The 27,691-nt window shown below is 41.9% G+C and overlaps 1 protein-coding gene across 13 annotated transcripts in view; it reads left to right on the forward strand.

The window, feature by feature from the left end:
• Positions 1 to 27,691, forward strand: part of SHLD1 (shieldin complex subunit 1) — a 97,252-nt gene that overhangs the window by 45,618 nt on the left and 23,943 nt on the right. Inside the window, exons 3-4 of one of the 13 annotated variants that reach the window (XR_007472385.1) lie at positions 4,778 to 4,936; positions 7,284 to 9,287. The exons of 7 other annotated variants lie outside the window; for them this stretch is intronic. Coding sequence is in view for 5 of the 6 variants with exons in the window: in XM_033440291.2 (XP_033296182.1) it covers positions 2,857 to 3,023 (167 nt within the window). In the remaining variant the exon portion in view is untranslated. 5 more of the 13 variants (XM_033440293.2, XM_049700006.1, XM_033440291.2 and 2 more) reach the window with 5 other exon arrangements.

Below are 27,691 nucleotides of genomic sequence, written 5' to 3' on the forward strand. Positions count from 1 at the left end.
GAGGTGGTACAGAAGGGGTAAATATACAACAAAACAAATAAATAAATACTGTATCAGCTGGTGCTATGAAGAAAAGGCATGCAGCATAAGAGATGGGGTGCAATTTAAGCACCATGGCCAGGAAAGTCCTCTGACAGGTGACATGCGCATAGAGGCTGGAAGAATTTTAGTTTTAGTGGAATAAATTAGTACATTTTTCCTTTGCTTGTAAAGTTAGTTCTGTGATAAAGAGCCTCTTCTATACTTTTATATGGAAGAGGAGAAAATGCAAATATCAGAAAATAACAATTAGAGAAATAGTAATATATTTACAGCACTATTTCCTCAAAGTACAAAGCAAAAAGAAACAAACAAAAAGGACTGGTGGTTGTTTTGGACTTATCTAGAAATGAGCCAGGTTTTTTCAGAATACCTATTACTGCTTCTTCTCCATCAAGTTTTACTTGATGGTTGGACTTCATGATATTACATTGTTAAGTGTCTGGATTTTGCTGTCTTTAAAAAGTACTGAAGTTTGTTTTGGCAGGCAGTTAAGTTACTTATCAACTTGATGGTTTCAGGCTTGTTTTTAAGTTCATTAGAGAGATTTTGGAGTATCCTTTACTCTGTACTTAGTTTAGCTTACTACCAAGGTGTGCCCGTTCTGGGTCTCTACTGAATACGCTGGATGTTCAACAAGGTCTCTCCACTGTGGCTGTCAGAACATGGAGGTCTCCTAGCCCTGTGCAAGTTCTTGGAGTTGTTCAGCTCAGCTTCCCTCTCTGGCTTTACCTGGCTTTATGGAGTTTAACCATAAATGTGCACAGCTTAGTGTTCAGTGGAAGACTCAAAAAGAATCCTTGTTCCAGTCTCTGCATCTCTTTCTCTGTGTAGCTCCCTTCTCTCTAGAACTTAGCCTCACAAATTCTAGGTACCTTAAGCTCGAATCTCTGTCTCCTCACTGTGGAGACTGCTGTGCTCTGCTTGGATCCCACTCCCTGCACTGTGGTCCAAAAAGTGCCTCCAGGCAGGAAGCTGGGGCAGTTGTAGGCACATCTTGTTTTGTTTCCCATTTCTCAGGGGTCAAAGTCTTATACTACCCGTGTCCAATATTTGAAAACAGTCGTTCCATACATTTTGTCCTGTTTTCTAGTTGTTTACAGCAGAAGTGCAAGTCTGGTACCACTTAGTCTGTCATTGCTGGAGGTTATTTACTTAGATTTTTTTTTCTACTATTCTTCTGTAGTAAGTAAAGGCAGAGATCTTGTCTCCATTTTATAAGTTAGATGACAGAGTTGCCAAGAGTGACTAAAAGGTTTGAGATCACACACTGAGTTGGCAGGATGGCAGGAACTGTGGACCACATTATCTGGCCCTGCCTCACTAAACTACAGCCCACCTGCAGACCTAAGCACCCCAGTGAGTGTTACTGGTTCCAACTGGCAGAGACAAAAGCAGCGGAGAAAAGAGAAGAGAAAACAGTAAAAAAGAAAAGTGGTAGAAGAATGGGGTAGGAGAGAGCTCTACAGCTGTGTATCAGGAGAGAAATCTGGGGTTGTTATAGTAACACCAAGAGCTGTATCAGATATCACTCACTGTCACCCATAATAATATAGAAATAATAGCCACCATTTACTGAGTTGAGATCCTTCAGTGTATTATCTCATTTAATCTTCATTCTCTACCTAAAGAAGACACTATTATCCCTATTTTATAGATCAGGAAACTGAGGCTTAGAAAGGCAAAATTACCTCCCCACAGACACAGCTAATATTGCAGCAATGCTGAGATTTGAACCCAGACCTGCAGACTCCAAAGCTCGTGCTCTTCATCGTAATGGTTCACCAGCAGAGGTCGCCTTTCCCTGACTCATTTTTGCTGACTTGCCTAATATTTTTCCCCCTTTCACCTGATTCCACCCCTTCAGGAATACCATTCATTTTCTTCTGATTTTTAAAATCAATACATGCTAATTTTAGGACACTTTGAAAATACAGAACATTAGAAGGAAAAAAATCATCTATACTCTTACCTTTATCCATTATTTTCAATCTCAAACTTTGCTTGTTAACTGTAATGCTCACCTTTGTAACTGCTTTGTCTTCATTACATATAATAAGTACTCAATGAATGTTTATTGATTTCAGGCACCATAGCAACTCTATAAACTATTTAAATAGCAGGTAATTTGCTAAGAAAGTCACACGTTTGTGTTTATGCCTAAAGAACTACTGGATTCCAGTGGACACACATGGGGACCTGATAGTATTTTTCAGTGCCTCAGGTCTATGCCATGTTAAGTTTCATGGCCCTTACAGCTCCTTCCACCATGCTGTACCCATAGGTACTCAGCAGATACCCTTTGACTGATAGACCTTCAAAGATGGAAAGTAAATTCATAGTTGGTGAATAAATGCACTGTGCTAGCTCCTGGGGAGAAAGTGTGAACTAGATACAGTCTCTGCTGTCTTAGAATTTAAATTTACCCTTTAGTGATAGAAAACCCAAGCAACCCATTTCTGAAATGTCCAGATTAGAAGACATTTTCCCACAGTGATATATTTATCAGCAAACTCAGAGTTGTTTGTCACGGGTAGGTTTAAAAAAGAATGGCTGTGGAAGTCCAAGTAAAGTTCATAAAATAAAGAGAGGAAAATGTTACTGCAGGCTGATATTAAATGATCGCTTAGGCTGCTGTCATGCTGTCTCACAGGGGAAAGGTTTTATTTATGTCTCCTTTTGTCTTGTCTTCTTTTCATCTCTGGGTTTGATGGGTAAGCTTTAGCCTGGGCCTTTGATTTACCGTGTCCTGGAGAAAGGGACCAGGGATGACAAAGCCAGCCAGGCCATACCTAAGAGCCTGATGTATTGTCCCAGATCCAGAGCCATCTGAGAGGCACATGGAGGATTTTAGCATCCTGCTGAGGGGGAGCCTGCTGGGAGGCAGCATCCTGAAAACCTTTATGAGAGAGTTTCCCAGTCCTACTTTGAAAGGCACAGTTTGCTCAGGTATTGGGTTATGGCAACAATCTGTAGTCCTTTGAAACATCTTTTACTATCAGAGTTTAATCAACTGAGAAAATAAGAAATTATGGGGACTTCTGGGTGGCTCATGGTTAAGAATCTGCCTGCCAATTCAGGGCACACGGTTCGAGCCCTGGTCTGGGAAGATCCTACATTCCACTGAGCAACTAAGCCCGTGCGCCACAGCTACTGAAGCCCGCGTGCCTAGAGCCCGTGCTCCGCAGCAAGAGAAGCCACCGCAATGAGAAGCCCGCACACTGCAACGAAGAGTAGCCCCTGCTCGCCACAATTAGAGAAAGCCCGTGCACAGCAACGGAGACCCAGTGCAGACAAAAATAAACAAATAAAAATAAATAAATAAATTTATATAAAATAGACATCTAATAAGAACCTGCTGTATAAAAAATAAATAAAATTCAAAAAAAAATCTTGTGGAAGTCTGTGACCAACATTTCTTAACCTCTAAAATATAATTTGGTAAAAACTTTGTTGTAGCATACTGGGTATTGAGGGACAGTGATCTCAGTTATCTATTGGGAGTGATAAAAAATTACCCCAAAATTCAGCAGCTTAAAACAACAAACATTCATTACCTCACAGCTTCTGGGGGTCAAAAATCTGGGAGTGGCTTAGCTGGGGGCTTCTGACTCTAAGTCTCTCATGAGGTTTCAGTCAAGCCAAAGCCTTGACTGGAGCTGGAGGATCTGGTTCCAACAAGATTCACTCATGTCACTCCTGGCTGGAGTTTTCAGTTCTCCAGGCCCCTCCACAGGGCTGCTGAGTGTCCTCAAGACAAAGCAGGTGACTTCTCCCCAAGTGAGTTAAGAGAAAGAGAGAGAGAGGTGGAGGGTGCTCAAAACAGAAGCCACAGTGCCTTTTATAATCTAATATTGGAAGCAACAGACCATCACTTCTACCATGTTCTATGCGTCACACAGGCCTACCCCACTACAGCATGGTAGGAGGCTATTCAAGAGTGTGAATACCAGGAGATGGGGATCATTAGGGGTCATCTTGGAGTCTTGGCAACCATGTGGGCTATTGGTCAGGTGGTCATTTCATTTAAAAGTCCATCATGTTGGGTCAGGTGAATTGATGTTTACTGCTTCTGTTGTTCATCTTCTTGAGACATATAAAGTGAAAATCCAGAGCTGTGGGGCTGTGAATGTGTGTGTTCATGTGTGTGTCCTTAAATCCCAACAATGAGGCCAATTATATAGTTTCTTATCATACAGTAGGGCCAAAGAGCTGATACCTGAGAGGCACAGATTGATCACCAAGCAGACTTTTGGATTTGGATGAACAATCTCAACCTGAACAAGACCAGGGACCCAGTACAAGGGAAAAGCCCCTTCTCTTGTGTCCACTGAAGGGGGCACTGACTAGGCTCAAGGTGTGGGAAATCTGGAGGGAACCTATTTTCAGTGGAACATCCTGGGAACACCTTCTCAAAGCTATGGTGCCTTTTAGCCCTCATTTTCCAAAAAGGGAAAGAGAGATCCAGTACCAGGCTGCTGGTAGAGCCCTTCCTTTATTCTCCCCTATATGAGTTCCTGGTCTGGTCTTGAGCAAGTCACATGCTTGCTCTAGAACTTAAATTCTTCAACAGTAACAAAGTGGTTGTACTAGAAAGAAAGGTAATCAGCACAGGCCTTCCTTCCGGCTCAGTCATGTTGCAACTGCTGTTTCACCAGGTACTGATCCACTGAAGAGTTACCTGGGCATTCAGATGTGAAATCTACTGGTTTCTAAATGGCATTTTGTTTCCACTCAGAGACCTGTAACTAGCCAATCTTATGGCATGCAAGTGGAGGTACCTGACAGTACCCCAGTTTCTCCAATAACAAATAGAGGGAATTACCGAGGTCTCCCAGGCATTCTGAGCAGTGTGCAAATGATTTGCTTGTTTCCACTCAACGCTGCTTTTCTAAAGGTTCGTATTTGTTATAACGGTAATAGGTTAACATTGTAAAATACAAACAAACTTAAAGAAGAAAGCTTAGAAAGAAGAAACTCTAGGATGAAAAGGATGGAAAGAAGTTGGGATGGTCTTCAAATATATCTGATGACTTATTTTCTCATAACTGTTAACATCACTTAACTATGGTTGCTGGGTACATGGAGGTTTGCTGTTTTCAGTTTTGTATGTTTCCTGCTTGTTTGAGTATTTCATACATTTTTAAAAGCAATGCTGAGAAGAAAACCATCTCCTTTTAAAACCTGGTGATAATCCTTAATCATTGTCACCATTTTTGTGATTTACTTGTAGCTCTTTTTTTTTCTTTAACCAAATAAGGGTCATTCTCTATGTATAATTTTGCATGCTGCTTTTTTTCATTCTGTAGAATAGGTGCATAGAAGGTGGAATTACTGCATCAAAGGGCATGCACATTTCCAAATTTGTTACATAAGTACTGCTAACACTCCAAAAGCCTGTACCAAAAATGTCTGAGAGTGACTGTTTTCCCACATCCTTACTGATATGGGTGAAAAACAAGAACTCATTGTTCTAATTGGCATTTCTCTGATTACTAGTAAGGTTTGAGCATCATCCTATATAATTTTCTTAGATATTTTAATTTATTCTGTGAATTATCTGTCCATATCACTGGCTCTTTATTTTAAATTGGGTTATTTGCTTTTCTAAAAAATTATACCCTGCACTCATATTCTCCCATTGAGAATATTCTACCACATTTGCTTCATCATTCTCTTATTCATTTGAGAATTATATTATTTTTTCACTTAATCATTTGAGAGTAAGTGTAGACATAATGCTCCTTCACTCATAAATACTTTAGTACAGTGTGTACTTCCTAAAATGGGACATTCTCTTATACAACTACAGTACAATTATCAAAATCAGAAAAATCAACATTTATACAGAGCTCCACTGTGGATTATTCCACAGACCTGATTCAGTTTTTGCCAATTGTCTGTTTTCTTTAGACATTATACTATGAGCCTTTTCTGATATCATCTAAATTCAAAAATATCATTTTTAATTGCTGAAAAATATTGCATTATATAGATATGCCATAATTTATTAACCATTTTTGCCAGCTATTATTAATATTTTTACTCTTACAAATAATGTCACTGTGCACATCAGTGTCCCATGCTTTTCGTGTTGCATCCTGCTGACACACACCGGAGCTGGCAGCTCTGAGAAGGAACATGTTTATGGTGTGTGACAGGGGAGACCTGGCTCAACTCTACTGATCCCTTTAAATAATATCCAGACAGACCTCCTCCTCTTCCTTTCCCCACACTTTCTCCTTCCAGCTCCTCCTGCTCTTACTGCAGGATCATTTCAGATTCTGCTAGAAAACTCACTTTTTGCATTCCATTTTCTTTCAGCTGGTTGGGGTGTGGGTGTCCCGCACCTTTGAGTTTTATGGTCTATCTTGCCCATTGTGCTTTGTGTCTTCCAGACACTCCTCCAAGTTGTCATCCATTGGTGGTGCCCTCCTGGCCTTCCAGCATACAGTGGATGCATACATATGCACTTAGATATTCTGAGCCTGGCTACTGATGCTTTCTTTAGAATAGACTCTTGACAGCCAAATTACAGTGTCAAAGCATTTGAGTCCCATAGCCTGCTGGGAAAGTGACACTGCTTATCCTCCACCCAGCAAGCTGGGAGGGGGCTGGTCTACCTGCATTCTGGGTAACATCCACCTCTTCCACAGGGGTCTTACCCACCCGGTGACCTCACTGAGGATAGAGTATGGGTGCAAACTATCATCTCGGTTTTTTTTTGGTTTTTTTTTTTTTGGCTGCATTGGGTCTTCGTTGCTGCACAGGCTTTCTCTAGTTGCGACGAGCGGGGGCTACTCTTCATTACGGTGCGCGGGCTTCTCATTGTGGTAGCTTCTCTTGTTGCGGAGCATGGAGCTCTAGGCACGCGGGCTTCAGTAGTTGAGGCACACGGGCTCCGTAGTTGTGGCTCGTGGGCTCTAGAGTGCAGGCTCAGTAGTTGTGGCACATGGGCTTAGTTGCTCCGTGGCATGTGGGATCTTCCTGAACCAGGGCTCAAACCCGTGTCCCCTGCATTAGCAGGTGGATTCTTAACCACTGCGCCACCAAGGAAGTCCCCATCTTGTTGTTTTAATTTGCATTTCTTTACCAATTAAATGCAAATTCTTTTTAACTTGTGGTATATAACATATAACATAAAATTTACCATATTAACCATTTTTTAAAATGTATAGTTTACTGGCAATAAGTACATTGTACCATCCAGGACTTTTTCTTTTTTTTTTTTTTTTTTTTTCCAGTACGCGAGCCTCTCACTGTTGTGGCCTCTCCCGTTGCGGAGCACAGGCTCCGGACGCGTAGGCTCAGCGGCCATGATTCACGGGCCTAGCCGCTCCACGGCATGAGGGATCTTCCCGGACTGGGGCACGAACCTGTGCCCCCTGCATCGGCAGGCGGACTCTCAACCACTGCGCCACTAGGGAAGCCCATCCAGGACTTTTTATACCACCCAAATCCAGAATTTTTTTTATGTACTGTCCAAATCCAGAGCTTTTCTTCTTCCCAATCTGAAACTCTGTACCTTTTAAACACTAACTCTCTATTTCCCTCACTCCCACCCCTGGCAACCACCATTCTACTTTCTGCCTCTATGGATGAAATGCAGTAATTGTTTCGTATGGATTGGCCATTCACGTTTTTTACCTATGAATTCTTTGTAAATGTCCTTAGCCTATTTTCCCTATTGGAACATAAGTATTTTTCTCACTAAGTAGGCAAGGTTCACTAGGGAAATTGAAAGCAAATGGATCAAATATTTTTAATTTTTTAAGTGTTGCTGAAGGATTAGTAGTTTTTCCCTGCCTGGTTTTGATTCCTCAGAGATTTGCCTTCTTTTGCCTTCTCCTGGCTGCTAAGTCAGGTTCTCACAACTGTTTCCTCTTCTTAGAAATGGGCTCATCATTTTTTTTTTTTACAGCTTTATTGAGGAATAAGTGACAATAATATAATTGTATATATTTAAAGTTTACAGTGTGATGGTTTGATATACTTATACACTGAAATGATTACCAAGATCAAAATAATTAACACATTCACTACATCACAGCATTAATTTAAATGTTATACACTGTATTATTTTGCTAAAACTAAATTGTAGCTCAGTTTACAACATGAGTAAACTCCGCAATGGGAATCAATCACAAAAAAAAAAAAAAAAAGAGAGAGAGAGAGCGAGACAGAGAGAAAGAAAAAGAAACAAAGAAAAAGAATTGGGTTTGGCAGTTGGCAGTTCTCACGTGGGGAGCTGGGCTGCCCAGTGGGCTTTGGTGTCCCCATCGGACCATCGGCTGCTTGTTGCCTGGGTCTAGAGGAAGCAGGGTCATTTCGGCCTCTATTAAGGATCACCCTATGAGCAATAAACCTTGCTTCTTGCTTCTCATTTTACTGAGAAAATTCAAACAGCAGAAAAAGAACTCTCTCATCTCCTACCATCTGCCTCTGTCCCCAGAGGCCCATGTCTGTTACAGTGACTAAGTTTGTGCTCCTGTTTAAGGCCATTCTCTCCACTTGTACGCAATTCCCACTCCTCTCTCCTGGTCACGGACATCACACCTCCAATTATCTCCTCTCTCCTGCATTATTGATTTTCCCCTCTTGACTGGGTCATTCTTTCCAGCATAAAACCTCTCATCTTGAGAAAAAGAAATCCTCCCTTCACCCCATATTGCTCTTCGGCTACTGCCCCATTTCTCTGTTCCTTTTTATAGCAAAGGGCTGTGTAAGAGGAGTCTAGCTTGTCTGACACACTCTCTTCATTCTTCCTAATTTCTCTCCAACCCACTCAGTCGGGCTTTTGCCTCCCCTCCCCTACCTCCACACACTGCACCCCTGCTATTATTGTGTACTTGTGGTGCCTTTTGTCTCCCAGCTCCCATGGTCAGTTCTCAGTCCTCATCGTGTTTAACCAAACAGCACAGTTGATGCAGCTGGTCACCCCCTTCCTGGACACCTGTTCTTCACTTGGCTTCTGGGACACCCCTTCCTCTTGCTTCTCCCTCCTCTTCATTGGCTGCTCTTTCTCAGCTTCTTTTGTTGGGTTCTGTCTCTTCTAACTGATTTCCAACCCCTGGAGCATCTCAGGCTCAGACCTCAGGCCTCTTCCCTTCACCCTCTGCATCAGTCCCTCGGTGATCTCTTTTAACTTCTTTGATGTCAGCTCTCCCTGAGCACCAGACATGTACATTCAGCTACCTACTCAGTTGCTCTAGATGGCCATCTGATAAGCACCTCAAACTTAAGTTCAAATAGAACTCTTGATCCCCCTCAAACAAACAAACAACTCAGCCTCTCTTCTAATTTTCTTCTCTTCACCCAGTTCTTCAGGCCCCAAACCTATCCTCTGTGTCCAGCGCAAATAAGTCCCATAGGCTCTATCTCCAAGTTGTGTTCCAGGTATGGCAGTGTCTCACCACCTTCATCACTCCACCCAAGCCCAAGCTGCCATTTTGCACTAACTCTGTAGTAGCCTCCTAACTGGTCTCCAGTCACATTCTTGCCGTCTTTGATCTACTCTCCAGCAGCAGCCAGAGCAACCTCTTTGTAAACTTTCAGTTCTGCCACTTCACTCTCCTGCTTAAACCCCTCCAGTGTACTTAGGACACAATCCAAATCTCTTCCATTGGTCTCTGGGCTCCACGTGATCTGGCCCCTCCCTGCCTGGCTATGCCCCCTCCTCCTCACCTACTTCTCACCAGCCACACACAAGCTTATTCCCACCTCTGGGGTTTTGCACTTGCAGGTCCTTTAGCCTGGAATGTTCTTCCACTGGAACATTGTTTGTTCCCTCTCTTCCTTCAGATCTCTACTCAAATGTGACTCCCCAGAAGCCTTGTTGGCCTACCCCATCCAACCTGTCTTCCCCATCCGCATCATTCTCTATCGCCTTCCTCTACTTTATATTCATCATGGGATTTATCACTGTCTCTAGTTAAAGTCTCTATTTGTTTGTTTATTGTCTGTTTTACCAGTGGGAACATAAGCTCCATGAGAGCAAGCTGTTTGTTTCCCTTATTCACTGCTCTATCCTCAACATTTAGAATAATGCCTGACACATAACAGCTGCTCAAGAAATTTGTGTTAAACAATGAATGAATGAATGAATATTCCTCTTCCACCATAATTGAAGAACTATCGTTTAAACACTGCAGTAGAGATCTGGGATGAAATATTAACCTGTGTATCTACTTTTTGCCTTGATCTAAAGTTTTATTTCCCAAATGAAGCAGTAACAATGTAGAATCTACAAGATTCAGCTCAAGTTACCATCTTGCACAAGGATCTAAAGCCTACAGCTATCTACTGTCTACTTTTACCCTTTAGTCAAGAGGACTAGAAGTGCTACTCTTTATGGTAGCTATCAAACGTAGTTTAAAGTGGACTAGAATTTTGACTATGAATTTTACCCATGATCATGGTTTGAGTGAAGTGAACCTCTCCTTCTTGGAAAAAGGAGGGGGCTTAGGGAATTGAGTGAGCTGAAAGCAAATGGTAACAGGGAGAGAAATATTACCAGTCATTGGATAAATCATATTAAAAGAAATCTGGATTCAATGTTTTAAAATAGATCAGAAACATAAGAAATAGAACTAGTTAAAATTACATACATTTGTATATAAATTGACCATATCCAGGCTAAAAAAATTTATCTTTCCCAAACTGGCATTTTTAAGGGAAATATGTTCCCATGGAAGAATTTAATGATGAAATCGCCAGTTTTCTGCAATGTGGATTGAAGTCTGTGTCTTCCTAACTGCCACAGTCATCAGAGGCGTTAGCTTCCTTTTCAGAACCACCAGATTGCTTAGTGTGTTGAAAATGGGGAACTAGTGCCCCTTGCGGGGTCCTTAAGGATGCTGTCAGCACAGCCGCACTTGGAGAAGCATACGAAGTGAGAGGGTTTATTATATTCACAGGTCCTAGAGGAGGGAGGCATGCAGGCTAGGCAGGGGGCCTCGTGGGAGGAGCACAGGAGGAACAGACTCAGCAAGAGGGTCAGGAGCTGAGAGAGAGTGAGCACCCAGGTTCAGGCACGATCCCCACACAAGCAAAAGGTGTGAAGGGATTTTTACTGGTGTGTTTGAATGTCACTCAGTCACAGTCAGGGAAGGGCAAGAAGGGACCAGCCTCATCACACTGCGCATCTGGTCGCCTGGCGGGTGCTCACAGCCTCTGCTCAGGGGTGTTGAGATATCAAGAAAATAGGAGGTTTTAAAAATTGGCAATACACTCAGCTAAACCATATCCTTTTCAAAGTCCTTTATTGACTGTCTCCTGTTATACGGCAAATAGAGGGTGTCCTCCTATAAAACAAATTAGCAGTTTGAACCTGAAAGGATAAATATTCACAGTAGCGTAGGTTTTCTTGGCTCCTTTTAATATGAGTGTATGGAACAGTACTGATTAACAAATGTCATCTGCCAGCTGCCCCCTCTTGCAAAAAGAATTTAAGTGTACACACAGTCATGGCAACCTGCCCTGATGTCGAGGGAACAACCGCAGAAACGGACTATTCTCTGCAGCCCCCGTCTTTCCTGTACCTGGGACCCCACCTGAGGATGTTCAGGAAGAACAGAATAAGGCAGAGACCCTTCAGCACAGTCAGCAGCTAAGGTCAGCTATCGTCAGACACCCCCCGTGCGGCTGCAACCCACCCCACCCCCCCGCGACATTTCTAAGAGCTCGTTGTTGCATTCCTCATTACAACCTTGCAGTGCACCGGGCAAATGAAAAATATACGAGTCTGGCTAGGGAGCATTTTCCCTTCCTCTCTTTCTCCTTAAGGAAAGGAAAGTTGTTGCTATGGAAGTTATTTGAGTTAAGGTAGTGAGTTGAGATGGTGAGATGCCGTTTAAAAGAAGTCACGGGACATGCCCTGCTGTAATTACACGTCACAGAGCCCTGTTGATTTCATGACTTTACCTGCTGCAGGAGACCCCACACAAACATTATTGACCAATATTTTCCTTACGGTGTAAGTTCATTCTGTGAACTGGTTATTATGCATCTGAGTGTGTTGGAAGCATGTTTTGCATTTTCTGGACCAGTAGGGGTTGTGATGTGAGTGCCCTCACAGGCTCCCCTGGGCTGGAGAAAGGAAGCGGCTGCCCGTGGAGCACAGGGCACTCGGCCGCACTATGTGAGTGGCCCGAGGCCCCTTTTCTTTGTCTTTGTTGGTTGTGAACTTGGATGCAGGTTATTTTTCTGTGCTGTTCAGGTTTTGCTTGTGGTTCTCTGTTGGTCTGTGATCAAGTCATTTATTCTTTTTAGATGGTAACAAAATATAATTAAACTTTATTGTCGAAGCTACTACAGGAAAAATTATCTAGTCTTGCCAGCTCTCACCACCATCCTCCTTTTTTTCCCATATTGAAATAACTATTTATGTGATATGTGTTTTGATAGTGTGAGGTTTCTTAGGAACATAATTATGGTTTTATGGTAAATCTGTGGGTTTTTTTGTTTCTGTTATTGGCCACACCTCGCAGCTTACAGGATCTCAGTTCCCCAACCAGGGGTTGAACCTGGGACCTCAGCAGTGAAAGCCCAGGATCCTAACCAGGGAATTCCCAACTGACTGTAATTTATTTGGACATAGTTTTTTTTTTTTTTTAGATTTCTGCACAAGATTCTACATTGTCACTAAGGCAGAGTTTGTATAGGGTAGCAAGGTTTTCTTCAAGTAGCCTTACTTCAGCAATCTACACAGATGGCTTTCCCCAGAGTTGTTGTCACCATTGCCTTGCCTCCTCCAAGATCTTGAATTCTGAAGGGCCCTTCTCTGCCCAGCCAGAGCGGTCAGGCTAGCACAGAGGTTTCAGGACATGACTCTGGTACTAGACTTCCCTGGGTTTAAATCTGAGCTTCACCACTTACTAGCTTGGGACCTTAATCAAGTCACTCATCCTCTCTGTGCCTCAGTTTCCTCATCTGTTCAACGGGATGCCGCATTAGGAAGCTGTAAGGGTTAAGTGAGTTTTGTTAGAGCCTGTGGCATAGTGCCTGGCACACGGCAGTTTTCACATAAGTGCTGTAGTCTGTGGCTAGTCTGGCATTCCACCTCCCCGATGACCCACTCTTCTCTGTCATCATGACCTTCCATCCCCCAGTTCCCTCCTTCTCCCACAGGCATCTCCCTCTCTGCATTTGCCTCTGATGCCTTCCTCAGCCACCTCCTGATTTCCTTGCTGCATGACTACATCAGTTCAGGTCTTGGTGGGGAACAGAGAACACAGTCCAACCAGGTAATTTGAGGGAAGCTTAATAAAGAGATTATGTACAAAGCTGTGAGCAAGAGTGAGAAAACCACAAGGGGAAGCATGGCCAGGGCCTGAGAGAGTGTGCTTCCAGGAGCTGTGGTGAGTGGGCTGCCTGACGGGAGTCGTGAGCTTGGAGGAGGGATGCAGTCATCCCATGGCAACCACCCAGGAAGGGAGCCAGGGGAGTAGTCCCACCTTACCTTTCTCCCTCCTTGCATCTCCTGCAAGGCCTCTCTTTGGTTCTCAACCCCAAGAGAGAGGGCAGGGGTGCCCATCTGTGCAGTCCATGTGGTCAGCCTCCCAGGGCAGAGCAAGGTGGAGCCAGGTAAAGAGTGGATCTAGGTAAGAGGGTGGGTGGAAAATGTCTGCATAGTGCCCTGTGGTACCCCTGCTTTGCAGCCCCCACTCGGCCTTGAGTCATGGCCCCTTGTAGTCTGGCCCACACCCATCTCTCCACCCATAAGCCCTCCTGTCTCTGCCCTGGAATCCACCACTCTGGTCCCCTCCCCTGCCGCTCAGACAGTCTGCAGGCTGCCCATCAAACATGCCATGACCTGTGTACCACTTTAAGGTTTTTCATGCCCATTCCCTTTCCCAAGAGTGCCCTTCCCTCCTTCTAGGCCTGGAGAAGTGCTACATTTTCACAGGGTCCAGCCTGGATACCCTTGTTCTCTGCAGTCTTCCCCTGCCTTCAGTTAGATTCCCTCACAACTTCATTACAGTGCCTTTCATGTTGTGGTCTGGAGGGTTATTTGTGGGGCTGCTTCCTCTGTGGACTTGATCATCCACTCTTTGAAGAGAGACCTCACCATACTCAACTCTGTATTTATTTGTGGTTGAAATAAAAATAAGTGCCCCCCAAAAATAGTTATATTGAAATGACTAATGGAAAGATGCGGTAAATATTGATATCACTTACCTGGCTACAGATGGTGTTAGTTATGAATAATGGATTCAGCATATTTAACACTTGGTTGACACTTGGTATCACATGTCGTATGTAACTAAGTCACCCCCAACTGCCTCTCCCTAAAATATCCAGTATTTAGTTGCTGTCTGGGGCACCCTATATGTCACTTACTAGAATTTATCTGTGGAGTTATCTATTTCTTGTCTTACCTCCTCTTCTAGATCTTTAGCTCCATGAGGGCAGGGACCATAGCTGTGTTTTTCATCACAGAATCTCCAGACTGTAGAACAGTGTATGGTACATAATTGATCCTTCATAAATATTTGTTGAATGAATAAACATATTGGTCTGTGTCATGTCATAACCTCAGGAAGCCAGCAGAGTAGGGATTCTAGGTGCCATGGAAGGGCCCATGAAGTTCCTTTTCATGCCTTTCAAGTTATTCCTTACTGCTTTAAGGGGTCATTTCTTTATGACCCCACTCTCCCATCAGTAGAATAACCACCCTTTCTACTTGAATGGGAGTAGATCTTGTACCAAGGGCAAATTCTTTTTTCCTTCCATCTCCATAGGGGATATACTATTGGGGGAATTTTTTTCCCTGAAATTATTCTATTTCTCATTTCTCTTTCCTTATTGTGTTTATTTGTAGTTTCTTCATCTGATGGTGCCAAGCAAAATATATTTGATTGTTATTTGGATCATTTCAAACCTATTCAATAATATTGAAGATGTGTAATAAGCATTATTAGGTCTTATAATTGAAAATTGGCATCATTTTACATTATTCATTATTGTAATAGTCTAACCAGATTTTATTATGAATGAATGACTTCAGGGAGTTCTTTTTAAAGGTCACAAGTGATGTTTGATAACCTGAAAAAGATTACTTTTTGCAAACAGCAGCAACAACACAGCCTGAAAGCCTTAATTTGTTTCAGCCCTACCATTGCTCAATAATCTTGTCATCTGCTGTTTTTCTGAGGTTTAATATTATGAAAAAAATGTCCTGGAAAAGAAATTAAACTTGGAGTTTGAGATAACAGGGCTCATGTGAAGCTTATATACTGGAAATATTAAAAAAAAAAGACCCCGATCAAAAGCAAAACAAACAAAAAGCAATTAGTTTGGAGGGACTATCTAAGTAGGATTGTCTAAAGTGAAAACCTGAAAAAATTGGACAGATGGACTTCATAAATTTGGAAACTATTAACTCTGGAGCCATATTGTAACAGGTTTTTACTGACACATCTGTTACAAACTAATTGCCTCTTTTCTGCCTGATAACCGAAGTTTGGGTTTGGGGGTTTTGCAATAGAAGCAATTAAAAGCTCAACACTGTCATATTTTTCATTAATTTACCAGTGAGTCATTGGGTTTATACAGATAATTTGATTTATTTTGAAGATAATTGTAATTATAAGTTGTGTTTTACTAGACAACTTTTCCTTTATAATTTGCCTTTAATAACAATGTAATTTCTTCTGCCCTTCTTAGTTAACAGCCTTTTCTTTGGGAAAAAAATAAGCATAGGCAATGTCTTTGAAGACAATATTTTTAAGGTAGATGAAAATAGAATGGTTTGGGGGCTCCCCATCTTTGGTGATAGATCAGATTTGGACCAGGCCTGAAATAGGACTCCATCATTAGAGCCAGGAACAGGAAAAAGCAGAGATGGGCCCTTAATTCTCAGATAAGCTATGACACCTACTTGCAGGATTTCTAAAAACTGAACATTTGTGTACCCTGTATCCCATCAGTTAATGCACCCATATGTTCATGGAAAGGCATGCACTGAAATAGTCATAGCAGCACCAACTATAACATCCCTAAGTGGAAACCACCCACGTGCCCATGTTCAGTAGAATGGATAATTAAATGGTCATGTATTCATACAATGGTACACATACATCATTGAAGATGAACTAACTGCTACTCTCTACAACAACATGGATGAGTCTCACAAACAGAAGGTTGAGTGAAAGAAGGCAGATATCAAATGTATCTACTGTGTAATTCCATTTATATACACTATAAAAAAGACAAAGCAACCTAGGTGTTAGAAGTCAGAATGAGAGTAACACTTGGAAGGGTAGTAACTGGGAGGGGGCACAAGAAGGGCTTCTGGGGTTCTGGTGCTGTTCTGTTTCTTGATCTGGGTGCTGGTTATACCGGGTATGTTCAGTTTGTGAAGATTAATAGAGCTATGATTTAGGCACTTTCATATATATATAATTTATAAAAAGTTGAAAATATATCAATTTGAAAATATAACATTGCTATAATTTTCATGCCAGCTCATTAGAAATGGTAGAAGTTTACAGTGACACTTTGACAAAAGGTCCAGGCACACAAGCCCTGCATTGTCTTTAAACAGGACCATATTAATTAACTACCAAGAGAAAGCAGAGACACTTCAACCTAGCCTTGATCATTTTGTGGAGAACCACGGGAGTTTATCCAAATCCGCATTTCCTTTAGGAGCCAGGTCTGGGGTCCCAGTTCAGTGAACTCTTTATGGCATCTCTGACTCTGTTCTCTATAAGCTCTGAGTATAACTGTCATCAAAAGAACATGGTTTAGCATTTTATAGTGCTCTTGGTGTTTTATTTCTTTTGAGTCTTTCTTGACTGCAAGTTTGTTGAGGACAACACCCCCACCTTTCATTTCTCCATCCAGGGTCAGGCGTTTGGTGCACATTTAATAAATATTTGACAAATGACTGTTGTCCTTGAAGAAACAGGAAGATGAACAGAGACACTGCCTGAGACAGAGCAAGCATTTGCTTTTTTTTTTTTTTTTTTTTTTGCGGTACGCGGGCCTCTCACTGTTGTGGCCTCTCCCGTTGCGGAGCACAGGCTCCGGACGCGCAGGCTCAGCGGCCATGGCTCACGGGCCCAGCCGCTCCGCGGCATGTGGGATCTTCCCGGACCGGGGCACGAACCCGTGTCCCCTGCATCGGCAGGCGGACTCTCAACCACTGCACCACCAGGGAAGCCCAGCATTTGCTTTTAAGTGGCAATAGTTGTGTCGCTTCCTTTGAGTTGTCTCAATTTGATTTCTCTAGTCCCTTTGATCTCTCTCTCTCTTTAAACATTTTCTTGTTTACATGTTTACTGTAGAAGATTGGAAAATATAAAAAAGCACAAGAAGAAAAAGATAAACACCCATAATCCTTCCACTCAGAGAGAAACTCTTACAATTTTGTTATATTTTCTTTTTCTTTTCTTACAATGCATTACTTTCATGCTCCTTGTCCTCCTCTCCCCCTATTGTTTTCTTTTTTTCATTTCGTAAGAGTAATGGAAGTGAGCCTAGGAGAGACTTCTCCACATTTTTGAAGGATTCTTGGGTAGAGTGGAAACTGCATGTGTTCCTGCCTTGGTTTCCTTTACTCTCCCTGTGTGAAGGGGGAGCTTAGATGGAGCTCTAGGCCGTAGAATAGTATTTCATGATATTTAACTGAAGCTTCTCTTATCCACTGCTTACATTTTTGAGATTAGCATGGCTGGTGGGTATATTATACTCCAAATCACTGAAAAGACTTAGAATTCTTCCAGCATAGAGCCATTCTGTTTACTAATAGTATTGTTCTCAGTCTCATCCTGAAAGCAGGATGAGATCTTTTAGATCTCTTAGACTTTAACATCTTTTAGACCGTAACATCCCATTAATCCTAGGTCTCTGCTCAAGAATCTTACAGAAGATCTGCTTCTCCAGGAGGAGGTTTCTGGGCAGCTGTCCAAGGCTGTGCTGTTCTTTACATTTCTGGAACAAGGTGGTCATTGCCTTCCTGCAGCAGTGCTATGTGGCTGATGGGTCTGTCCTCCTGTCACACCCGGAGCTCCCCATTTGTCGTGCCCTTGGGTGCACACACCTTACAGTGTTGTACTTTTGCTTTTTCCTCTTAAAGTAGTCCTAAAATAGGCTCCTCTGCTTCTCCTCTTCCTTTCTTCAGTTTTTTGCTCCAGATTCCTCTGAGTTTTGTCCCTAGTTTCTCTTTAGAGTCTTAAAGGATTTAAATGATACTCATTTAAATGAGATTTTTCATTGGTAAGAAGAAAAATCACCCCTGTAACCCTGAAAAACTGTTTCTCTTGATCTTTAAAATACCTTAATGGGAACATTGTTTGTTCAGCTCAGCTCTGGTTGGGGACCTCGTGACATCTGCATTATCTCTAGGCCTCTGCTTCACCATGTTATTATAAATGATTGTCCTGAACAGAGTCCATCTAATGCAGATCCTGTGCTGTGTGTGTGTGTGTGTGTGTGTGTGTGTGTGTGTGTGTGTGTGTGAGATATGAGAGAGAGATAGCGACAGAGAGAGAGAGAAATACACACACACATACGCACACAGAATAGTTATATAAAAGCTAGCTGTACAAATAGTTATAGAAAAGAGAAAGAGGCTAAAGTTTGGATTTGCATCTTTATCATTTCCATTTTGTCTAAACCTTGGGCTATGTTCAGTTACCTGAGTGGTCCTATAATTCTCTTGCCTGGAACCCATTCATCTAAGAAGTGCCTGCTGTCCTTGGCATTGAGGAGACAAAACTTCACGTGTGTTTACATTTGATTCCCTTCATCTTTGTGACCCTTGGAATGCAGATATCTGCTTAAGCGTGTGTTCATAGATGTGGTATTTATGCCCTCATTGTCAGGAACGCAGTGCCAGTTTTGGGGAAAGCAGATCGGGAGCTACCCTCTAAGCCCAAGCCTTCAGAAGGCCGGAACAGAGCTGCCTGCCAGGAGGAAGGTTTATGGTGGAGGCTTCCCGTACCCAGGGTGAGAGTTTCTCCTATCCTGTGAGTGCTTTTCTTCAAATATAACTTTCCAAAGTTAAAAAAAATTATTTTGATAGCGAAACTAATAGAGTGTAACTTTAGAAAAAGGGTCATTTCTATAATAATACAGGAAAAATAAATACAGGCTCATCCAACTAGGTTACATTCTAATTTGACTCATTATTTTAGTAAAATAGCTTTTTTTTAATGAAAAATAATCTATCGTCATTATGGGAAAAAAAAAATCTACAGAGTGTAGATGGATGAGAAGAGCAACAGTAATGAAAATGAGAATCAGTGTTTTCAGGGGCTTGGCCTGCTCCGCTTCCTTCCATCCTCCTCCAGGTGAGACACTATTGCACAAAGGCCTACGGTAAAAAGACCTGACTTATGCTTTTGACCCCACCATCTGGAACTTATTGGAAAACTGAGTCCCTTTTTCATGGAACACCTGCTACCATCTCTCAGGACACAGGAGGCGTTCTGCAGACTCAGTTTGGAAAATGAGAGAGATTCAGCAGTCACACGGCTGGCCAGGGCCAGGGCCTGAGCTGGGGCCAGACACAGTTGCCTCCCTCTACCCTCCACCAGCTTTCCAGATTCTTCCCGCTACTTGTTGATGGTGTTTTGAGATTGTTCTTTAGCATTAAAATCTAGAGCAGTATATTAATTAATTCTGTCTCATTCGCTAAAACTACTTTCCCCAAGCTCGTGTTGGGCCCAGTGTCTCACTGTAGCTAGGACAGGGTCCCTGTCTCGAGGAAGCCACAATCAGATCTAAGAAAATAGCTGTGCACCGGCCTTCAGCAGGATGTGGAAGAGACACTGGGTGCCGTACACTGGACCCTGCGGGGCATGGGGTGAGCCAGTCAGCTCTGCCTGGGGACCTGCGGGGGCTTCATAGAGGAGGGGCCACAGGGACCCCAAGAAGCACTGGAGCCTCCAGGTGGAGAAAGCTGTCAAGGGGAGAGTCTGGACCGTGTTTGGCAGCCTGCGGGCGGCAGGGCTTTTAGCGGGGTGGCTGGTTGAGGAGCATAGATGGTGTTTAATGTCAGCTCTGAGTCACCCTTTGAAATTATACAGGTTCAAGGGGAAGGATCTGGAAATCCTCCAGCACATTATTTGACCTTCCACTCTCTCAATAACCATTTGGTGTCTAGCTCATAAGTGGAAGTTCTCTGCAAAATTGTGTCATACAGGAAAAGTCGCAGAATAATTTCAAGTAAAGAAGGTAGTTCTTATGCCTTAGCCTGTGAACCAGAGGGTTTATTCCCCTCCCCTTACAGTGCTTTTTACTAGTGTGTTGCCCACCCCCCAGCTTTGGCAGAGGCCTGGGTTCTGTGGATTCTCAATTCTTCCACCATCTCCGGAAATGACTGAATAAAGGTTAAATAAAACTTCGAAAGCAGGGCCAGAAGATACTCAGCTTTCGAATGTGATAGTGTTTGAGATGGAAAATTTATTTTCTGTCTAATTTTTTTTCTTGTTGCCTTGGCAACTGGTTGGTTTTTTTTTTTAAGCTTTCGATTTTTCTCAACATGAACTGCTTCCTTTGATTTAGCTAAGATGTGTGGACAGATTTATATCTTATTCAGAGTCTCTAGTGTAAGTGTTTATGAGGTATAGATTTTTCATTTTTCACAATCTTCACAAGGTTGAACAAGGATAAACAATTTCACATAACTGTAAGCTTGCCTGATTAACCAAACAAAGGCAAGTTACCGTGATCTTTTTTGTCTGATGTCAAGTACCATAAACATGATTCAGATTTGTTTTTATAAACTGTCACTAAATATTTTGATATTAGGCTTTTTAATGTCTCTGACAAGGTCTCTGTGAAAATTGTTTCCATAAATTATAAATGCACGTCGTTCCTTCTGTCTCCCCGTTGCTTCCTCTGCTCTAGCCACAGGGCCTCCTGGCTGGTCCTCATCCTTGCTAAACCTGTTTCTATCTCAGGGACTCTGCATTTGCCATTTCCTCTGCTGAAACCCGTCTGACCCAGATATTCACACTGCTTCTTCCCTCGTTGCATTTAGGGCTTCCCAGTTAAATGCCATCTCCTCAAAGAGGACTGTCTGGACCTTTCTGTCTAAAACAGGATCCTCATGCATCACTCCCTGGCCATTGTGGAGATGAAAGGATCCATCTCTGGAAAGCCTGAATGAAAATCAGTCACCCTATATGAAGTACACCAGCCACCAGTCTATAAGCCCTACCCATGGCAAGAGCTTCCAATTAGTGTTTTAATACCCCACCCTTAAATTATGAACTCATAGCCAAAGATCACCAGGTATTTGTGGAAATCCTCCATTGTAAAATGTAGAAACCAAGACTAATATGAAATAAAGAACTCAAAAGAGGGGCTTCCCTGGTGGCGCAGTGGTTGAGAGTCTGCCTGCCGATGCAGGGGACGTGGGTTCGTGCCCCAGTCCGGGAGGATCCCACATGCCGCGGAGAGGCTGGGCCCCTGAGCCATGGCCGCTGAGCCTGCGCGTCCGGAGCCTGTGCTCCGCAATGGGAGAGGCCACAGCGGTGAGAGGCCCGCGTACCGTAAAAAAATAAATTAAAAAAAAAAAAAAAAAAAAAAGAACTCAAAAGAAACAGAGACAATGATGGAGCAGAAGAAATCTACAAAAAACAAAACAAAAAGTGGGGCAGAGGAAATCATCATAGAAATAATATAAAAAATTTAGGAGAGCAACAAAGGGGAGACCCGGGTCAACAGCCGTGGAGCAGGCCTGGAGCTGGAGGGTGGAGAGCTGCAGAGGCAAGTGCTCAGCAGGCTGGGGAACTGAAAGCCTGTTCTGCCAGGTGGACATGTGGACGTTACACTGAGAGGCTCTTGGGGGGTGTGGGTAGAGTTAGGGATAGTTACAAAGCAAAGCAAGCAAATGCAAAGGAGAATTAACTATTAAGCACAGAAACAATAATATCGTACAATAAAGCAGTGATCAACTTTATATAGTTATAATAAGTTAAAAACTGAATGTTGATTTAATTTAAAAATGTGACATAATTGTATTTAGAGAACAGGGGAAGGTAAGTCTCTATGCACAGGGGCATGTGTAAGTGTATGTGATGAGGCCTAATGATATCAACATATAGTGTCTAAGACTGATAAGTTATCATACAGGATCATGGTCATTAGACATAAAAAGATTTTAAAAACCAGGAGGAACAGCAAGTTGGAATGTAGACTCTGAGAAATGGGGAGGAGGATGGAGGAGGCAAGGAAGTATTGTGGTTTTTTTTTTTTAGTTTATTTATTTATTTATTTTTAGCTGCGTTGGGTCTTTGTTGCTGCGTGCGGGCTTTCTCTAGTTGCAGTGAGCGGGGCTACTCTTTGTTGCAGTGTGCGGGCTTCTCATCACAGTGGCTTCTCTTGTTGCGGAGCAACGGCTCTAGGCACACGGGCTTCAGTAGTTGCAGCACATGGGCTCAGTAGTTTTGGCTTGTGGGCTTAGAGCGCAGGCTCAGTAGTTGTGGCACACAGGCTTAGCTGCTCTGTGGCATGTGGGATCTTCCCGAAGCAGGGATCAAACCTGTGTCCCCTGCATTGGCAGGCGGATTCTTAACCACTGCGCCACCAGGGATGGTCCAAAGTATTATTGCTCATTGTCAGACTTTTATCCTCATCTGACTTTTAAAAGCTCTGAGCACATATTACTTTTATAAACATAAAATTTAGTTAGGAATTATCAATAAAATATAAGTGTTGAGCAGTCCTACTTCTGTGCACGTCACTGATTCCGTCTGATGTACGTTTGATTAATATATGAATTCAGTCTAGTATCTGGCTGATGTCTTTGGTGGGTAGGCTCATTTGTTTAACCAGATCCATTTGCACTTGCACATGGAGTAATTAATTCACACTCACTTTGTTGGAAGTCATGCTGAAAACATTTATCATTTCCTTCCGCACCGTGGAGATAGATTAGACTACAGCTCATGGTTATTGAGGCTGTGTGCTCATTAAAGATGGAGTATGTGTAACAAACTGAGCTTTTTAATCACTTTAGATTTAATGACGTACCTTTGCCATGTACTTAATCTTCAGCAAATATTTACCCTTCCCAAACTGACAGTTTTGTGATTTATAACTTGTCATGCCAGATGAAGCATTTCCTCTTTCCCCCACCCCAGAAGGGTCTCTGTTCCAAATTATAGTCTTTAAAAAGTAGCTGACACATTCTCCTCTGTGGGGAACTTTCAACATTTCCATCCTATGACTTGGAAGTGACCCTTCTCACTCCTCTCAGCCTTAGTCCGTACTTATTGATATATTTATTTTGGATACAGTTTAATGTTTTTATTCTGCTATCTGGGTCATTCTCATAGAGAGATGGATGGGTGGGTGAATAGATGGAGAGAGAGAGAGAGATAGGCAGACTGACAGATGGAACTGTGTTAAGGATGTGTGGAAATACAGTTCCAGATAACAGAGAATACACCGCAGGTTTTAGTCTCAAGGTTTCCAGTCCATAAGAGCTGTATAATGGTTAGCTTTCCAAGCAGAAGCTAAACAACCATCATTCTACTGCATGCAATATAGTTTCTCAAAATTTTTGATGAAACTAGAATCAGTAAGATGTTCCATTAGAAAGTCCTAAATAACTTCAAGATACTTTTAAATGTTCTTTTAATTTGTACCATGGAAGTAATATGAGGAGCTGGAGTTGGAGGTGGTCATTGAAGCCTGAGTATGGATGTTTTCCATCACTAGTGGGTGCCATAACCTTTTTCAGCTTTCTCCCCTGCCCCCTTCCCACCCTGAAACACTTAAGAACACTTTCTAGACCAAAATTAAAATGCAAATAAATTAATGATATATTTTTGAATTTTGAAGATGAGAAACTACCAGACTTAAAATTCTAGAGGTGATGTCAGGATTAATAGGTATAGTAAATTAGAAGTTGCTCTTCTTTATAAGCAAAAAAGTTTCTATGTCAGGACTGGAAACCTCACACCCATGAGCCTGCCTGTGCACTGAATAATTATCATTTTCTCCAGTGCCTTATTAGTCTTTGGGGCCACTTCCTGAGTTTGAATCCTGGCCCTGCCACTTACTAGCTATGTGTCTTTGACCAAGTTTCTTAATCTCTGTGCCTCAGTTTCATTATCTGTGAGTCTATTAATTAGCCCACTTAATGCCCATTCCTACCTCCTCCTAGCATCATTTCTTGTCTTACAGAGAGTGGCAGTTTTCATTTCTAGAACTTGTTGCAGCTAGTGTTCTGGATGTGAGTTAGATCTGCTAATCAAATGCATTCCCATAAACCTCTGAATTCAGGCTTAGATTATGTGGGAAGAGAGATGGGGCTGGGACCTTCATTTCTAGCTGGTGTGGATAATGGCAGAGGCAGCATGGTTCTGAAATTGGCAACTGTAGTAATAGCTTCCTGACTTGACAGGCAGCTTCCTGATTGAGAAGCTTGGAGCAGCATCTGTAGCAGCAGCTTCCTGGTTCTTTAGGTTCCAGCAGCCCCTTTGGCTGTTCAGTTCTACTTATTGATTTGAGGAGTAATTCCTAAAAGTTTAGCTTAGAGTCTGTCTCTGCAGTTCTCTTAACAGTGATGTGAATTATGTTATACTTCTTAATACCTCTCTTTCTGCTTAAGGTAGCCAAAGTGATTTATGTTGGCTGCAACTAAAGATCAGGAGCAGTAAACTTTGCTCACGGAGTTGTTGTGAGGAAAGATAAGGCATTTAAAGTGCTTAAAATATGTGGCATGCCTTTTTTTTTTTTTTGGACATTCTTAGGGTTTTTTCTGGCCTCAATCAATGGTATACCTACAACCGTGAATAACATAGATATTTATTAGTTTGTTGGTTCATCATTCACTCATTCATACATTTGTTGAAACAAATATTTGCGAATGGCTATTCTAATCAAGACATATTCCAGCTATCTTAGAGCAGCTGATCCTAACTGAACATTAGATGAACATTAGAATCATCTGGGAATCTTTAAAAAAAAAAAACTTAACGTCTATGCCACATTCAAGACTTATTGAAGACAGGGAGTGTGTGTGTGTGTGTGTGTGTGTGTGTGTGTGTGTGTGTGTGTGTGTGTGTGTGTGTTTGGTTTTTTGTTTTTTTTTTTTTTGCGATACGCGGGCCTCTCACTGCTGTGGCCTCCCCGTTGCGGAGCACAGGCTCCGGACGCGCAGGCTCAGCGGCCATGGCTCACGGGCCCAGCCGCAACGCGGCATGTGAGATCTTCCCGGACTGGGGCAGGAACCCGTGTCTCCTGCATCAGCAGGCGGACTCTCAACCACTGCGCCACCAGGGAAGCCCGTGTGTAGATATTTTTAACATTGAGATACAATTCTTATAAAGTGCACAAGTCTTATGTGTTACAGCTTGGTGGATTTTTACATATGTATACCCAATTATCTATGACCTAGGTCAGGGTATAGGAAAACAGAAATACGCATGGGGCTTCCCTGGTGGCGCAGTGGTTGAGAGTCCGCCTGTGGATACACGAGTTCGTGCCCCGGTCCGGGAAGATCCCACATGCCGCGGAGCGGCTAGGCCCGTGAGCCACGGCCGCTGAGCCTGCGCGTCCAGAGCCTGTTTTCCGCAACGGGAGAGGCCACAACAGTGAGAGGCCCGCGTACCGAAAAAAAAAAAAAAAGAAATATGCATGAAAGATTTATTGTGTGCATGGGGTTTGGGGGGCTCCTTTTAAAAGAGCTGAAGTTTCAAATGCATTTGAGGTTTTGCCACTCAGAGGTCAAAAAATTTTAGTTATCTGGAATGACCAGTATAACTAGGTCATTTTCCTCTTTTTCCTTCTTCATAGTCCCCTACAAATTTGTACCCCTTTCTAGGTTTATGCAAGAAAACGGTTTCATTTATATGTGAAATGAAATGAATTTAAGAAGGATCTTAGGTAACAAAAAATCAATAAGGCAGTAAATGTTACCGCTAATAAGTTTGTGAGTCATAACCTCTGTTCTGTTTATCTTCTTATGATTGGCATAGTTCATTGGCTAAAAGAAAGTTTGCTTTCTTAAAATTAAGCTATATTTCTTCTTTCATGTGATCTCTTCAAAGAGAGTGAATATCATGAGAGAGTAAAAATAATTATTTTCCTTTTTTTCCCAAAGAGTGCTTGGTCTGTAGGCCAATGGCTGCACAATTAATATTGCAATACTGAGGGCACTAGAGTAGCAGCATGAGCTGACTTAGGAAGATCAAGTTAGTAATTTTTGAAAAACATATGGAAACAGTTGATTACAGAGAGAAAATGACATCTGCAAAACATTAAAAGCATCTACATTTTTAATAAAACCAACTAGAACAACTTTGAAGTTGAATGATTTTGCATAATTAATTCATTACAGAATGAAACTTTTGGGAAACAAAATGTAGAATAAGCTACACTTTTAAGGTGATCACCTGTGATTTGGGATCAAAGTCTAGCATTGGAATACCATTTCAAGTATAGCTGAACTATATTAGTGAATCACCAAAAGGAATAGAAAACATGAAAATTCTATGTAGCTCATTCCTCTGCCTTAAGATAAAACCTCCATAAATTGACTGAGGTGGTATGAATATTGTACATTTTAAGCACTCTTAGAGGATGAGCTTTGGATGTGAGGGAAGTCTGGCTATGACATTTATGATTTTGTTAAATGGCCAGTTAAATGTCTTAATTTCCTCATTTTTTCCTGAGTGGCCCTGGGTTGGCAGTTATTTTCTCTTAGAACTTTGAAGATATTATTTCACTGCCTTCTTGCTTGCATTGCTGCTATTGAGACATCAACAGTCAACTTAATTATCATTCATTTATAGGTAATCTGTCTTTTCTTTATGGCTGGTTTTAGGATTTTTATTTTTGCCTTTGATAATCTACAGTTTTATCTGGTACCTAGCCACAGAATTCTTTTTATTTATCCTGCTTGCAAAACACTGTGATTACTAAATTTGAGAATTCATGCTTTTATCAGTTCTAAGAAATTCTCACTCATTAACTTATTGTCATTGCCTTTCCTACAGTCTCTCTATTATCTTTTTCTGAAATTCCCATTAGATGCACGTTAGAACATCTCACTTTGACTTATACATCTCAGTTTTGTTTTGTTTTGTTTTCTCCATCTCTGTTTCTGTGGTAAATTATGAGTAAATCTTCAAATCTGATTTCCATTTTCTAATTTTCTGTCCAGCAGTGTCTAATCTTCTGTTTTACCTATCTACTGAGGTATAAATACCTATTATTATAATTTGACATTTTTCTAAGCTTTTTTTCTCTTTTTCTAATTTACCTGTTTATTTTTTGTAGTCTCTTGTTCTTTAGTCAAACTTCTGAATCCCTATTTTATTTCGTTAACAAAAACACATTTATTTTATATTCTATTAACTCCAATAATCTGTTTCTGTGAGTCTCATTCTAGTGCTGGTGCTTTTTCTTTACTCCCTCTCAACAAAGGTGCCTTGTTTAAATGGGTATTTTGTGAGTATTGTTTTTATTGTAAACTCATATTCCATGGAACTTTGTGTGTAGGGTTTCTTTTGAGATTTGGAGTGAGAGTACAATCTTCTAAAAATGGTTTGCATTTGCTTTCTCTAAACATATGAGAGCACATTAATCTGGAACCATATTAAAATAAATACCTGGCATAGAGGATTTTAGATCACAGAATAGTCTCAACTCAGGCCACAAATATATGTGAGGTTTGGCTCATGGT

This window comes from Orcinus orca, chromosome 16 (assembly GCF_937001465.1).
Source record: "Orcinus orca chromosome 16, mOrcOrc1.1, whole genome shotgun sequence".
In the NCBI taxonomy this organism is placed as follows: domain Eukaryota; kingdom Metazoa; phylum Chordata; class Mammalia; order Artiodactyla; family Delphinidae; genus Orcinus; species Orcinus orca.